The 14,123-nt window shown below is 38.7% G+C and overlaps 1 protein-coding gene and 1 long non-coding RNA gene across 2 annotated transcripts; both read right to left on the minus strand.

The window, feature by feature from the left end:
• Window positions 1-468: 468 nt before the first annotated feature.
• On the minus strand, window positions 469-1,212 carry LOC144004858 (uncharacterized). Its single transcript, XR_013279448.1, has 3 exons — window positions 1,100-1,212; window positions 693-864; window positions 469-590 (listed from the first exon to the last, which is right to left on the minus strand). It is a non-coding gene; the product is annotated as an uncharacterized LOC144004858 (long non-coding RNA).
• Window positions 1,213-8,122: 6,910 nt separating this feature from the next.
• LOC144005379 (galactose-specific lectin nattectin-like) lies at window positions 8,123-9,316 on the minus strand. The gene is made up of 6 exons (XM_077503505.1): window positions 9,254-9,316; window positions 9,121-9,145; window positions 8,928-9,013; window positions 8,684-8,815; window positions 8,366-8,540; window positions 8,123-8,292 (listed from the first exon to the last, which is right to left on the minus strand). Exons 1-6 carry the CDS (start codon window positions 9,314-9,316, stop codon window positions 8,198-8,200), a joined length of 576 nt encoding a protein of 191 aa, XP_077359631.1. The 3' UTR covers window positions 8,123-8,197.
• Between the last annotated feature and the right edge of the window lie 4,807 nt (window positions 9,317-14,123).

Below are 14,123 nucleotides of genomic sequence, written 5' to 3' on the forward strand. Positions count from 1 at the left end.
AGATTGATGAAGAGATCGGAGTAAAAATAAATAGTGTCATGTTTTGGTTTTGTGGGGGTGGGATTTTGTTTTCTTTTGGTGTTTTTGGTTGTTTGTCATGTGTTCCTTGTCTCTTCCCTTGTCCCGTTATGTCTAACCATGTCCACCTGAGTGTGTCTTCCTTTCCCAGTTGACCAATCAGCTCCCCAAGCTTCTTGTATCTTGCCCAGGTGTCTGTTGTTTTCTCGTTACCATGTGTATTTAGTTACCCTGCTTTCTTTCAGTTCTTGTTGAGTCATTGTTCCTGTTGCTGTTTCTGTTACTGTTGTTGTCCAGTCATCCCAAGTTATCCATGCCATGCCTTGTCTTTGTTTTTGACCTTGTTAACTTGTATTTTTCCATAGTACCTTGTTTACATTTTTTGTTAATAAAATCCCCTTTTTCACTTGCATCCCTGCCTTGCCCTGTTTTTGTTGCCCCCCTGCATTTGGGTCCTCCCGTATTGACCAAGCACTGTTTTGAATAACGAAGAGGGGTAAGTGTTCCTTTTCACTGCTGCCAAAACAAAACCATAGTTGCTTGCTGTGAGTCTCTTCTTGAGATATGTCCTCCTGTTATAAGGACACACATAAGTTCAGTAATTAAAAAGTAGTAAACTAGTAAATTTAGGTGCACATAAAATCAATAGAGCCTATCATTGTAAATATTATTACCATGAGGCATTCTTAGTTTGCCCAACTGTGGCTCTCTCAATGGCTTCCTTCTGTTGTGGGGTCACAGGTCAAGGGATGAAATCATATACAGAGCTTTCTCCTCTGCATTGCCATAACCAGAGCTGGCCAATATTCCATCAAAGGTTTTGATGTAATGGCATGGGTTGGACGTCTGCCAAAAACAAACAAACAAACAAAATAAACAAACAGTGATAACTGGTTGATGTCTGATTTGTAATGGTTTTAATATGTGGTTAGGATATGTCAAACTGAATTTATCTGTACAAGCTAAAGTAAGGTGTGCTGCGACATTCTTAACCTTAGCACATTTGTTATTTATTTACTGCAGTGTACATGTGATGTTTCTGATAAAGCAGGACATGAAAACTGAAAATCAGAAGTCAAACCTGAGGTGCTTCTGGTGCTAAAATCCACCCGAGACCTGTAAACCGGTCGAGAAGTTTCAAAGAGGACAATGCCCATTCTCTGTCCTCCTGGGTGACAGGCCGTTTAATTCCACCTGAAATAACAACATAGATTATGATAACTAATATGGATTCAAGAATGAACAACCTCACATAATTCTGTAGCAACATTAATTTCAACACACACCTAAAGCAGGCTTAGATTTTAGTATGGAAAGTCAACATAAAGTCACATTTTTCTTTTAATAACAACAACGGCAACATAGAAAACATGACTGATCATTCCAAATTAATCGAAGTACCGGTACTAACCTTGTGATGTGGAGGGTGCAATCACAGACACCTTCTTGGCTGCGATTTCCTCCGTTTTGGATGTTGTGGGCCTCTTCCAAATACACTCGACATCCGTGCGGATACAGTTTTTCTCAGCCCAAATGAGGAGAGCACTGATGGCACTTGGCCCTCCCAATAGCACAAGAGCAAGTACTTGTCTTCACTACTTGTCCCCCAACATGTACCTGAGTGTAAACAACTTTCCTTACCCTCACAAACAAACAAAAAAAATATGCTGCAGAGTCCGCTAAGTTAACTGTCGGCACTCATCCGAACAAAGAAAGTAAACAAATATTAACGTTACATAGGTAAAGTTAGCTTGATGTCCAACACCCTTATGTTAGCAAAATATTCACTCACCACAACTTCGTAATTTCTACTTTTCATTGAAGCCTGCACTTTTCCTTTCAGACTCCCGCCTGTCAGAACACAAACATTTACAACTCTATTTGAGTTGTAGGAATTTAACCCCCTTTTAACTGACTTTGGAAAGTCAGAAAAATACGAAGTCGGCGTGTAAAACGTGACCGGTTCCATTGTTTTGAATGGAGCGGCAGCACACGCTGAAGCGACTTGGACACGGAAGTGGTGTCATGACGTCACACTAGCCATCCCCATATGAGTTAATCAGCAAAATCCAACCTTTCTCAGGGGGCGGCCATTTTGCAACTTGCTGTCGACTGAATATGACAATACAGTTGTTCCGATCTCAGGTAACAACCAATCACAGCGATATGACGATATTGCCATTATTGTTACATCCCTACTAAATATGGTATTCTGGTTTATATTGTGTGAGTGGAATATGAGTTAAGCGGCAAAATCCAACCTTTCTCAGGGGGCAGCCATTTTGCAACTTGCTGTCGACTGAATATGACAGTAGATGCGTTTCCATTACCCTTTGTCGCAAAAATAAAAGCGATATTGTACTATTTCTATAAAGTACAATTTCAAATTGTCGGTGTTTCCATTGAAGAGAGTTTCGCTTCTGAGACGCAATTCTCGGAATGTCCGTCTCGCGAGACCTCGCTGTTCTGTAGGAGGTGCTCATGATGTTTACGGAAGACTGACGCCCGGTGTAGTTATATTACTTTAAAAACACTCACCCCTCATCGTCATCAGGCGGTTTCGGGCATTTAGTGTTGGTGTTGTTGTGTGTGTCCCTCGGCAGTAGGCAAGCAGTTCCGACACGAAAGCGAGTGGCACCGTACTTCCTACTTCCTGCAATCCTAAAATGTTGTTGTTCCCATGCAGAGCTGGGTAAAAAGGCGGGTTACAAATTGTTAAAAGTTTGATGTTTTCTGGCGTCCTCCCTGCTAAATTAACCAGACATGGCAGGACAGGATTTCAAGCTCTCCTCTCCTTCAACTTCTCAAAGGAGGCTCGCTCTATTACACCTCTCTCTCTTTTGCGCTCATGACGTGCAGTAGCCGATACAAATCACTTCAGCGTGTAAAACTAAAATACAAAACCAGAATTAATAATTCTCAAATAGTAATTGCAAGTTCAATAAAAATACACATAAACAACGTGTTACAGTCCTTTCCTCTGTGACCGGGCGGGTATCACATGACTACTAATGCGCAAAAAGTGTTTCCATTACACTTTTGCGAAATACTTCTTTTTCGATACGTCTCAAAAACCACCTCATGAGAGCGCAAAAACTTTTTTGCGATATTTGAGTTTTTTCGCAAATCCGGTGTTTCCATTTCCAGCTTACTTTTGCGAAACATGCCTTTTGCGCAAAACTGAGGATAATGGAAACGCACCCAGGGGCCTATTCACTAAAGGTTTGCGTCGCCTTTGCACCGCGCTAACCGGCAAAAATGGAGCAATTAGGGAGCACCTAATTCACGAAACACGCGCAGATGGGGAAATCCGTCACTAAGTGCTCTGCCGAACAGATTGCGTCACGGTGCGCCGGTGTTATTTGCGTGTATGTAAATTAGGTAATTCGCATACATTTGACGCAAAATATGCCCACTCCAATGCAAATGAGACTCATTGATATACAGCATCTAATTCACTAATGCCAGCGGAAATAGCCACACCGCGTTTGCGTGACGCACATAACATTTTTGGAAAGCATGTATTAACCTGACGCAACCTCGATCCCAGGATCATGGCAGCAGTGTGTGGCATTTGCAGCACAGATGCACGAGAGAGAGAGAGAGAGAGAGAGAGAGAGAGAGAGAGAGAGAGAGAGATTTCCGTGTTAGTTTAGGACACATAACGTAACCCGGGCTGATCGGCAATGCAAATGAGACTCATTGATATACAGTGTCTAATTCACTAACGCCAGCGCAAATAGCCACGTTTTATTAACCTGACGCACCTTGATACTCAAGGACGCATCTGTTGAGGAAGGACGCATCTGTACTTGCTCCTGCACTCGCTCGTGAATCTAACTACTTGTTGATTTTTGCATTAGGATTTTTAACTACATTGTTGCAGAATGCCTGGCGGAAAAAGAGCTGACGAGAATGAGGAGATAAAATCTTCTCTTAAAAAACTCAGTGGAATGGTTGCCGAATTACTTGAAATGAAGAAGAGCATTGAGCCACTTCTTCAGGAAATACAGCAATTGAAGAAAAAGACACAGGAAAAAGATCGACGCATTGTTGCCTTGGAACAAAAAGTGGATGATTTAGAACAAAATCTTCGTATCAACGATGTGATAGTCACCGGTATCAAGATCAAGCCGCGCCGTGGCCCTTTGAGAGCTGCGGCTAGCACGAGCACGGAAGATTCTGACCAATATTCAGGGAACGAGACTGTGGAACAGCAAGTGACACTTCAACTCAGAGATTTGGGATTAACTGTTGATCCTGCGCACATTCAGATGTGCTTTTCGCTTCCAACTGGAGGGACACGACCACCGGCAGTTCTGATCAGGTTTGTTGACAGAAAGAAAAAGATTGCTCTTCTGAGAGACCGTCACAAGCTTTGTGGGAAACATGTCTACATCAACTAAAACCTCACCAAACGAAATGCTGACATCGCCAAAAAGGCACGACAAATGAGAAAGAATGGACTTATCGAAAGCACATGGACAAAAGACTGCCGAATTTTTATTCAAACTAAAGATAACTCTGGTCAACTAAAATCACGAATCGTGAAAGGAGCTGAGGAATTGGCAGCGCTTAAGAGACAACAGTAATTCACAATATCACAACAACAACATCACTAATTACCCAAAGCTGGAGTTGTATATGATTACTTGCTGACTTTGCCAAGGCTAACTCTTGTTTATACACCTGCATTGATAACATGTATTGCTGTTCCCGTTTGAATCTAAATATTGTCTGGCTCGAATTCCGTTTGGACATTTGTACTAACAGTCAAGGCTGTATTGTGGCTCCAATGAATCTGCTGTCAATACGCAAAATGGGGGTTGGTGGTCTGGTTCCTGGAATGCAGCTGGCGTGGGCCGCTCTGCTGGGTGAGCTAGGCTGGGTAGCGCACAGGAGTCATCAGATCCACAACATGCTAGCAACCAGTGGTGCTACCTGACCAGAATCGAGTGCTGAAATTGCTTGAAAGCAATGGGCCGAATGCAAGCCGATCTACTCTTCTGGAAAGCACAACATGTGTGAAAGCTGATCCGAGGTCAGCGAAGACCCTACTGGTGAAAGAGAAGAATTGCGCTTGCCTTGGCTGCTCGCCTGGGGGGTGGGCTTGCTGGTGGCGTCTGGGGACCGACTCACCAGTGCCAAATGACTGGGACTAGCCACAATCTACACACGGATATTCAAGATGAACTGAGCGAGCAGTGTCTGGGATAGTATGGGATGGATAACGATAAAAATTAATGACTATTCTAAATAATGTATATGATTGATGCGTTATAGTAATGGGTCGATGGGGACGGGTCTCGAATAAGCTTCGGCTTCTACCCGTCAGCCCTTCTTTCGGATGTCAATGTTGCAAATGATGTGATGTGATTGATGTAAACTGTAATGTGTCCGAAAGGAAAAAATGAATAAACTAACTAAAACTAACCTCGATCTCCGGCAGTGCATGCCATTTGCCGCACAACATGCCCGACTGATCATGCAGAGAGGAGAGAAAGAGAGAGAGATGGGGAAATATTTCCGTTAGTTTGACACATAACGTAACCCGGGCTGATCGGCAATGGCGGGGAGGCAATTACGATCATTCTTATGTGCCAGATGCATACTGTACGGCCACGCAACACGATCGCACCAATAAATTGTACTTTATGAATGAATGACGTCGTTGTCGTCCTCTCTGCTCTGTACAGCTTAATGGCGCTATAAACACTTACTCTCGGTCCAACCTCGGTTTCTGATAATGTCATCTTTTTCGCAACTGTTCCTATAACAACCATGTTGTTGGCGCAAATTCATTGGCATGTGTGGTAAATCAGGTGCAAATTTGCTCCAAGCTGTCAGTTTTGTGGGCGTGTTTGCGCCAGTATCTGATTAGAGCAATATCCTGAGTGAATAGGTGGGCAACTGGGCGCAGACTGCGGATGCAGTTGTGGTGCAATAGTTAGCGCTATTACCGGACGCAGCGCCTTCTTAGTGAATATGCCCCCCAGTATCACAGTTGCTCCAATCTCAGGTAACAACCAATCACAGCGCAGCTTCAGAAACCAGGTGAGCTGTGATTGGTTGTTGCTTGACTGAGCAACTGTGATGCCATCTTCAGTCAACAGCAAGTTGCAAAATGGCCGCCCCCTGAAGGATAAAAACGGCTGGATTTCGCTGCATAACTCATATTCCACAAATGTAATATTAATCAGAATGTCATGTTTAGACTAGTGAGGTCACATATAACACATTACTGTCAAGAAGTGTTTAAGGTTGACTTCCCCTTGAAAAATGTTTTAGAAAACGGCCCCAGATTGTCAGTTAGTCGACAGCAAGTGGCAAAAAGGCTCCTGAGATGGATAAAAATGGGTGGATTTTATTGCTTAGTTCATATTCCACAAACACAATAGTAACCGTGCTTAGACTGGACTTGATTGCATTTTTTGTTTATCACAAAAACCTGCCATTTGATGATTGTTGACAGAGAAAAAAAAAAGAAGCACGTTAAACATATCAAAGGGTCTCTAAGATGTTTTAAGCTCATAATGAATATGAGGTCGACTGGAGTTGCAGCAAACTGGGTCGCGCTGGACCTCCATGCGACCACCTCCTGATATGGAGCAAAAATTGAGTGACAGTTTGTGACAGACATTCTATACTGACTTGTGTTTTTTCGATTTGCAATGGCACTCAAAATTCCAACGCCTTGATACCCAATATTCAAACTTTCAAAGTTTTGTTGTTTGCAGTGTTCTTCACGGTTTTGTTGTAAGTTTTCTCTGCTGCTATGAAAATTAAGCACATAAGATACCGCTGCACGCGCACAGCAATGACTTCTTTTGAGTTACATTTTCAAAAAAAAAAAAAAAAAAAAAAAAAGTTTATGCATGTTTTCAATTAAAATAACGTCAATAGATTTTTAAGACCTTTAAAACCAAATATGAGATTTTAGACATTTTAATGCTTGAAATTCAAATATTAGATTTTTTTAAAATAATTTCGTGAACCCCACAGATACCCTAATATACAGAACTACAGTTGTTGTTTTTTTCTGCTTGAGTACCTGCCCCCAAAATATTGACGTACTGTACGTGCCTGATAAATGCTAACGACACTGCTAACAATGCTAACAATACATGAAGTGACCATATAAGACAGGGGTGTCCAAACGTTTTCATTTGAGGGCCACATACAGAAAATCAGAAGGACGCAAGGGCCACATAATGTTATGAAGAGAAATTGTGCTTAGCCCTAAAAATTGTACAAATAATTTGTGCTTTTGCATATTTAGAAAAATGTGACAGTATATAAACCAATTTATTTGTAATATGGCAGTAGGGTTATTATAGTTTTGGAATTTTTCATTTTAATTAGTTTTTATTAGTTTTCAGGGTCCTGTTTTTATTAGTTTTAGTTTAGTTTTAGTTAGTTTCAGTATTAATATTAGCATTAGTATTAGTTTTTTTTAATGTGTATTACTTGTGCGCAATATTTAAAAAACAAATGGCATTTTTGCTATAATTATAGTTTTAGTTAGTTTTGTAAACATAAAATGTAATTTCAGTTTTCATTGTTTAAAAAGCATTTTCGTTTTTATTTTATTTCGTTAATTAAATAGTTTTTTGAAATTTACTTTATTTCGTTAGTTTTAGTTAATTAAAATAACCTTTAATAGCACCTGTGTTTTTCAACATCCTCCCTTCTTACTTTGACCATCTCCAAGCATTTTTGTTTTTATTTTATTTGAACTGAGTCAAATGCCATTTTTAGCATATGTCGCGGGCCGCTGAAAAATGGACGGCGGGCCGCAGATGGCCCCCGGGCTGTAGTTTGGACACCTCTGATATAAGAGGAAAAATTGAGCTCGTTGACAATGTAGCCAGTCATACTGCCCCATTTTGCAACACAATAAAACATGAAGACATTTGTTAATTGAATATGTTGAATTTATTGCAAACAATCCATACAATGTAACAGTTTGAGAAAATATGACACTGCCATACTTAAATGCAGATTTATGTTTCCTTTATGAACCAGTTTGTAATTGTGTTGTCAATAACTATAAGCATTGTGGAGGAAGAAAATATTTGATCATTAAAGGAAGTACAAAGCCAGAACTAATATTTTATATTGTTTCATTGCGTTACTATGATTAGGGAAATACATTGTAGCAGAAGACAGGTTGGTAAGATTACCAACCATAGCCATAGCCCCTGCAAAACTTCGCATCTTGGATGCAAACATACGGGTACTCGAGGTTGCAGAGGTCATCCTTCCAAAATCCATCTAAAATAAATAAATGTTTCAATGTTAATGTAAATGATGTTTATTGCAAACTTTAATCACTGCGTTTACATACCGCCTTTAAACATCAGTATACAGTTGCCATTGCTATCAGGTTCTCCGGGACCAAAAGAAAAGAAATTCACAAGGGTGCCATCAGTCCAAAAGAACTCATTATCCTGAAAGACAAAGTTACATTTGAATGAGTCAACATTTAAAAACTGACTGATGATGACGCCAGAAAAATATGACTTTTGAAATAGATTGTGAAAATTTAACAAGTAAGTCTTTTGTGAGCTGGCTCTTGCCCCATACGTGGATGTGAGTGAGCCGTTCTGAATTTTGAATGCTCTTGCATTTAATCAGAACTTTTGTCTTGGCAAATGCTTTTTACCGTAATTGCATCTTGTAGTCCAATCCAGGCTACGTCAAAATTAACACCCTGCCGAATCAGATCAAGAACAACTGCATTTTCCACGATATTGTGGATGGACACCAGATTCCCGCCAAGAGTTTGGCAGACTTTCTGAAAGACAATAGAGTAAACAATTTCACTCATTTGATTTATCAGAAAAGTGGCAAGACATTTTGACTCAGGACCAAATGGTTCAATCAGTACACAGGAATACTTCTAATACCTCTGCATCTGTAAATATCCTCGAATCCGGTTTGTAGATGTAACATTTAGAGCCCAACCGAAGCCAGCCCTTAGGACAGCTATCGTCTGCAGGTTTGTTGTTTTAAAACGAAAACAAGACATTTCAATTCAATCTGCTATAAAATTTATTACATTCTGTAGTATTTGGCAAAGTATTCGTGAGATACAGTTACCTTGGAAAAACGGATTCTGATTCCACTGTGAAGAAGCGTATTGTAAAGATTAGTTTGTGGAACACTGACCCAATGAAGAAACACAACAGTAAATACGTTAATATATTAGTCAGCATGAGAGATTTTGACTTACGCCTCCTGACAACACTCCACTGATCGCACAAAGGAGGAAGAATGAGCGAAGAGGGAATGCCATCTGTGAAAGTATGGAAAATACCTCATACAGTATTTGTAACAAATATAAAAGGACGGTAATAAAATATGGTAAAAGATGGAATTTAAAAAGTACAATGTAAAGTTGCGTGATGTTACCTTTGCAGTTGCAAGCTTTGCTGCTGAAGATGACGACGACAAATAAGCCTTTTATAGTTTGGGTTGACAGTCGCGTCATTGTTGAACGCTAATATCACATGACACTTCAGGTGAATTTTGGTAACAAAGTCCAATCATCCACCAGAAGGAAACACCCACATACCAAAAATAAAAAATTACTGCTCTGCAAAACAAGTTTTGGACCTCAAGCGCCATATCTCTGGGATAAATCAAGAAATATTTTACCAGTCCATCCATTTTCTATAGCACTTGCACTCTGTAGATTAGCAGCCCACCGCTAGCCTAGCTTCGTTTTCTACTACTTTCTTTTGTTCTTTGTATTTCTGTCTGTCTGGATGCTCTGTGTGAAATATAGTTATTTTCCATCCATCCATCCATCCATTTTCTTGACCGCTTATTCCTCACAAGGGTCACGGTGGGTGCTGGAGCCTATCTCAGCTGGCATTGGGCAGTAGGCGGGGGACACCCTGGACTGGTTGCCAGCCAATTGCAGTATAATTTTATATATATCTATATATATATATATATATATATATATATATATTTATATATATATATATATATATATTTATATATATATATATTTATATATTTATATATATATATATATTTATATATATATATATATATATATATATATATATATATATATATATATATATATATATATACCAATTATTAGTAGGCAAGGAGCTGATATTCTTTTGCGGTAAAACAAAAATACAAAAAATATTAGCATTACAATTTAACAAATTAAGCACGTTTGTTTAAACAACTTATCAAATTTTCAACATAATCTTTTAATTTAAAATACAGCAAACAGACAGCTTTGTTTTAAAATTCAATCAAAAATTTTTTTTCCATAGTAAGTAGTTTACCAAAATTTTAACAGAACTGAAATGTTACACATTTATTTTTGCTTTAATTTTAACAAAAACAAAAAGCGGCATGTCTTATAAAGTTAAGTGAAATTTAAAATAAATATATACGTTAAAAATTCCATGAAATGAACCCATTGCTCTAAATAACAAATTATTCTCTTCAGATGTGGTCAAATGTTTCAAAAGATGCTGACAAACAGTGAAAAGTTGTCAAAAAATGTTCAAGATTTCTTTGTGACAAAAAACAAAAAAAAACAAAAAAACTGACAAGTAAAAATCTTTGCAACCTTTTGCAACATTTTACGAACCCTGATGAAAACACAAAATTCACTAAGTTCGCAAACATTCACCGCTCAGAGAGATAAAAGCTTTATCGGCCCTTCAGATTTGTAAAAATGGCCGATACCGATATTCCTCAAAATGCTAAATATCGGTGCCTATAACTGGCCAGGCCAATAATCAGTCTATGCGTAGCGTGCGGTGTTTTGTGTTCTTCATCTTGAAAACCCCACACAACATAGCATGAAGTACAAACATTTTTTTTTCATAAAGTTAAATGCACAAAGCATGAAAAATGTAAAAGTGTGGATCAATGAAAACAAAGACAACACCTTTAAAGTGGACTGAAGTAAAGTGGAAAAGTATGCTGTAGTCTGACGAGTCCACAGTTCAAATTGTGTTTGGGAATCATGAACATTGCATCTTCTGGGTCAAAGAGAAAACCATCCAAATTGTTAAGAGCACCAAGCTCGGTGTGTTTTTTGCCAATGCTGCGCCAATTTTATGTTTATATTCGGGCTGGGTATTGCCGCCAACCTCACGATACAATACGTATTGCGATACAGGGGTCACAATATAATACGTATCGCGATACATACATGATCTTCAAGGCGATACGTCTCCCAATATTTTACATTAATTTACTTGTATTTTATAATAACAGTCATATATTACCTAAAGGATATGCTTATTATGCTGGATGACTAACTTTATTAATAGGCATGAGCCGATATGAGCAAAAGTATTAAAATTACAGCTCTAAAATGTGGTTATTTGAAATATTTGGGGAAATAACAGCCAGTGTTGCCGGTAACGCGTTACTTAGTAACGCGTTACTCAAAAAAGTTGCTTTCTAAAGTAACTAATAGTCTAACGCGTTACTTTATTCTACAAAGTAGTCTGATTAAAGTTACTGTCCAGAGAATCAATGCGTTACTCCACATTTTCATGAAGAAGGCAAACTATCTCACTGTTGTAACAGTCACAAACAACTACTGCTAACTACGAAGATGAGGCAGAAGTCATTGATCACCACACTGAATTCAGCCATGGTCTGGTCATGAATGGTTTGCACATTCAAAACAAAAGTGATGATACTTTTACTACTAGTTTTATTAACCAACAGGCACACAACACAACAAAAAAAGTGTGCATTATGGACCATAAAAGTGGTAAAAAAAATAATTTATTTCCATCCTCAACTGGTCCGTGAAGCATTATGTGATGAGGTCGTCTCCGCCCTCTCGCCAGGGGGAGTGACGTCAGACAAGTTACGTTTTCAGTAGGGGTGGAACAAAAAAACGATTCGACCGAACCATCGTTCGTCAAGGGGAGCTAAACGACCGTATCGGTTGCGAGTGAGGCTTTATGGTTTTCAGAACAATAGCAAGAGTTCTGCGCCGTGCTCTACTTGTTTTGTTTACATTTCAGTAGCATCACCATTCAAGCTACTTCCGTGTTTCCGTGCTCGCGACACGGCGCGCGCGCGCGCAACGAGTGACAACATACAAATGGAGACAGTTAGCAGAAGCCGGTGCCGTACATCTCGGTATTTCCCATGGCTATCGAGTCCTCTCGGTGCACTTGTATGTCCCGGGCCGGCGTTGGTACTGCGCGCGAGCCAAAAAGAATAACTCCCGTGACGATCCAATGCATGGATTCAAACGACACAGGTATGTCCATAGCCAACACACCAGCTAAGCTAAAAGCACACTGCAAGTATCTCATTTCTCAGTTTGTGGCTCCCTGTCAATGTCTACAACTAGCATGAGCAGCAGATAGGAGAACTGAGACGTTCCCGCGATTACGACAGCCCAAAAAACAAAATATAAACAGTAGTGATTCTGTGGTCATCATCGTGTCTCAGATTAAAAAAACAAAAAAAGATGTCATACATTAACCAAAAATGAAAGTGATGACAAAAGAAAAAACAATTGTTAAATACAAAAATTGTTGATTAAAAAGGGAAATTAACTTTTGGAAATATTTTTGCATATATTAAGTGGTTAAAATGTGTTTGATAGATTTATTGTTCCATAAGGTGGCTTCATATTTCTTTTGGCTGGACGGTTTATTTCATGTCTTAAATTTATGTTTCTGAAATACTTCACAATGTGCAAATATTCTGTTTAATTGTGTTGGTGTCTGTCTAAAGGTTAAATATTTATATTTAACATTAAATTATCAACCTTTTGTTTTCCTGATCCTTATTTTGAAGAGAAAAAACAAACAAACCAAAAAACAATTATAACTGTCAATAACTACTAATAAATATTTAAACTGATACATGTGTACACACTGGAATAGCGGAACAAACAAACAATAGAGGAATTTAGGGGATTTTCATTTTCAACCTGGATAGATTTTTATTTTTTGTTTTATAAAAAGTATTTACGTTACAAGAAGTCAAGAGAGACTGCCTATTTTGTTTTTCATAAAAAAAACCTTTATTTTCATGTTAAAAATGCACTTTCAATAAAGTATTTGGAACTCCGTTTCTACTGCATTATTTTTATGTTGAGATGGTGTTATCGGCAGCTGCTGAAAGTAACTAAAAAAGTAACTTTTAATCTAACTTAGTTACTTTTAAAATCAAGTAATCAGTAACGCAATTTAGTTACTTTTAAAACCAAGTAATCAGTAAAGTAACTAAGTTACTTTTTCAAGGTAACTGTGGCAACACTGATAACAGCACATTCATATAACACATTTCGGGTTTTTTTTAAACAAAATGTAGGAAAATTGGTACATTGAGACACATGCAATGTTAAGTTTATAAGTAAATAAATGTTGATATTCTTCCTCTGCTTTAATTTTTCTTAGCAAGATACGTGTTCAATCACTGGTGAGCTATTTTTGCGTTAATTTAAGACAATTAACTTCAAAGACGCTGCTGTTTTTTTTTTTCTTCTTTTTTTTTAAGTACAATGCAAGCTGCAAAGGCAAACGTTAACTGCCTATTTAAAGTTAACGAGCAATATCGATTCTGATGCCTGCGTATCGATACGTGTATTGTAATGAGGTCCGCAACGATATATTGCCGTATCGATTTTTTTGACTACAACCCTAGTTTATATGAAGCGCAAAGTGGGAATTTTGACTCGAAAACTGCCATGCGAACCATCTTATTTCGAGCTTCGTATACCCGATCAGAACAAGGCACACCTCTTTTCGACTGCACTGCAGTTAAGTGTAATTCCTGCACTTCACCTGCTTCATTGTTCCCTTTGCAGGCTCTGAGATGAAACGGTGGAAAACTTTCTGTTCCAATCATAACAATGACCGTTGTTTGAGTGGCATGCAATTATCTATTCATTTTCTGTCATCCAGTTTTCAATCCTGTTCAAGGGTTGTACGGAGATGCAGCTGATCCAAGCTGACTTTGGGCCAAAGGTAAACTATGCACATTCTGGACGGGTCACCACAACCAACCATCAACTTCTCATTGTCACTGAGTACGAAGTGAGCCCATGCTGGGACAGAACTCAGGACAGTCAATAGTATGCAGCT

The sequence above is a fragment of the Festucalex cinctus genome, chromosome 17, assembly GCF_051991245.1.
Source record: "Festucalex cinctus isolate MCC-2025b chromosome 17, RoL_Fcin_1.0, whole genome shotgun sequence".
In the NCBI taxonomy this organism is placed as follows: domain Eukaryota; kingdom Metazoa; phylum Chordata; class Actinopteri; order Syngnathiformes; family Syngnathidae; genus Festucalex; species Festucalex cinctus.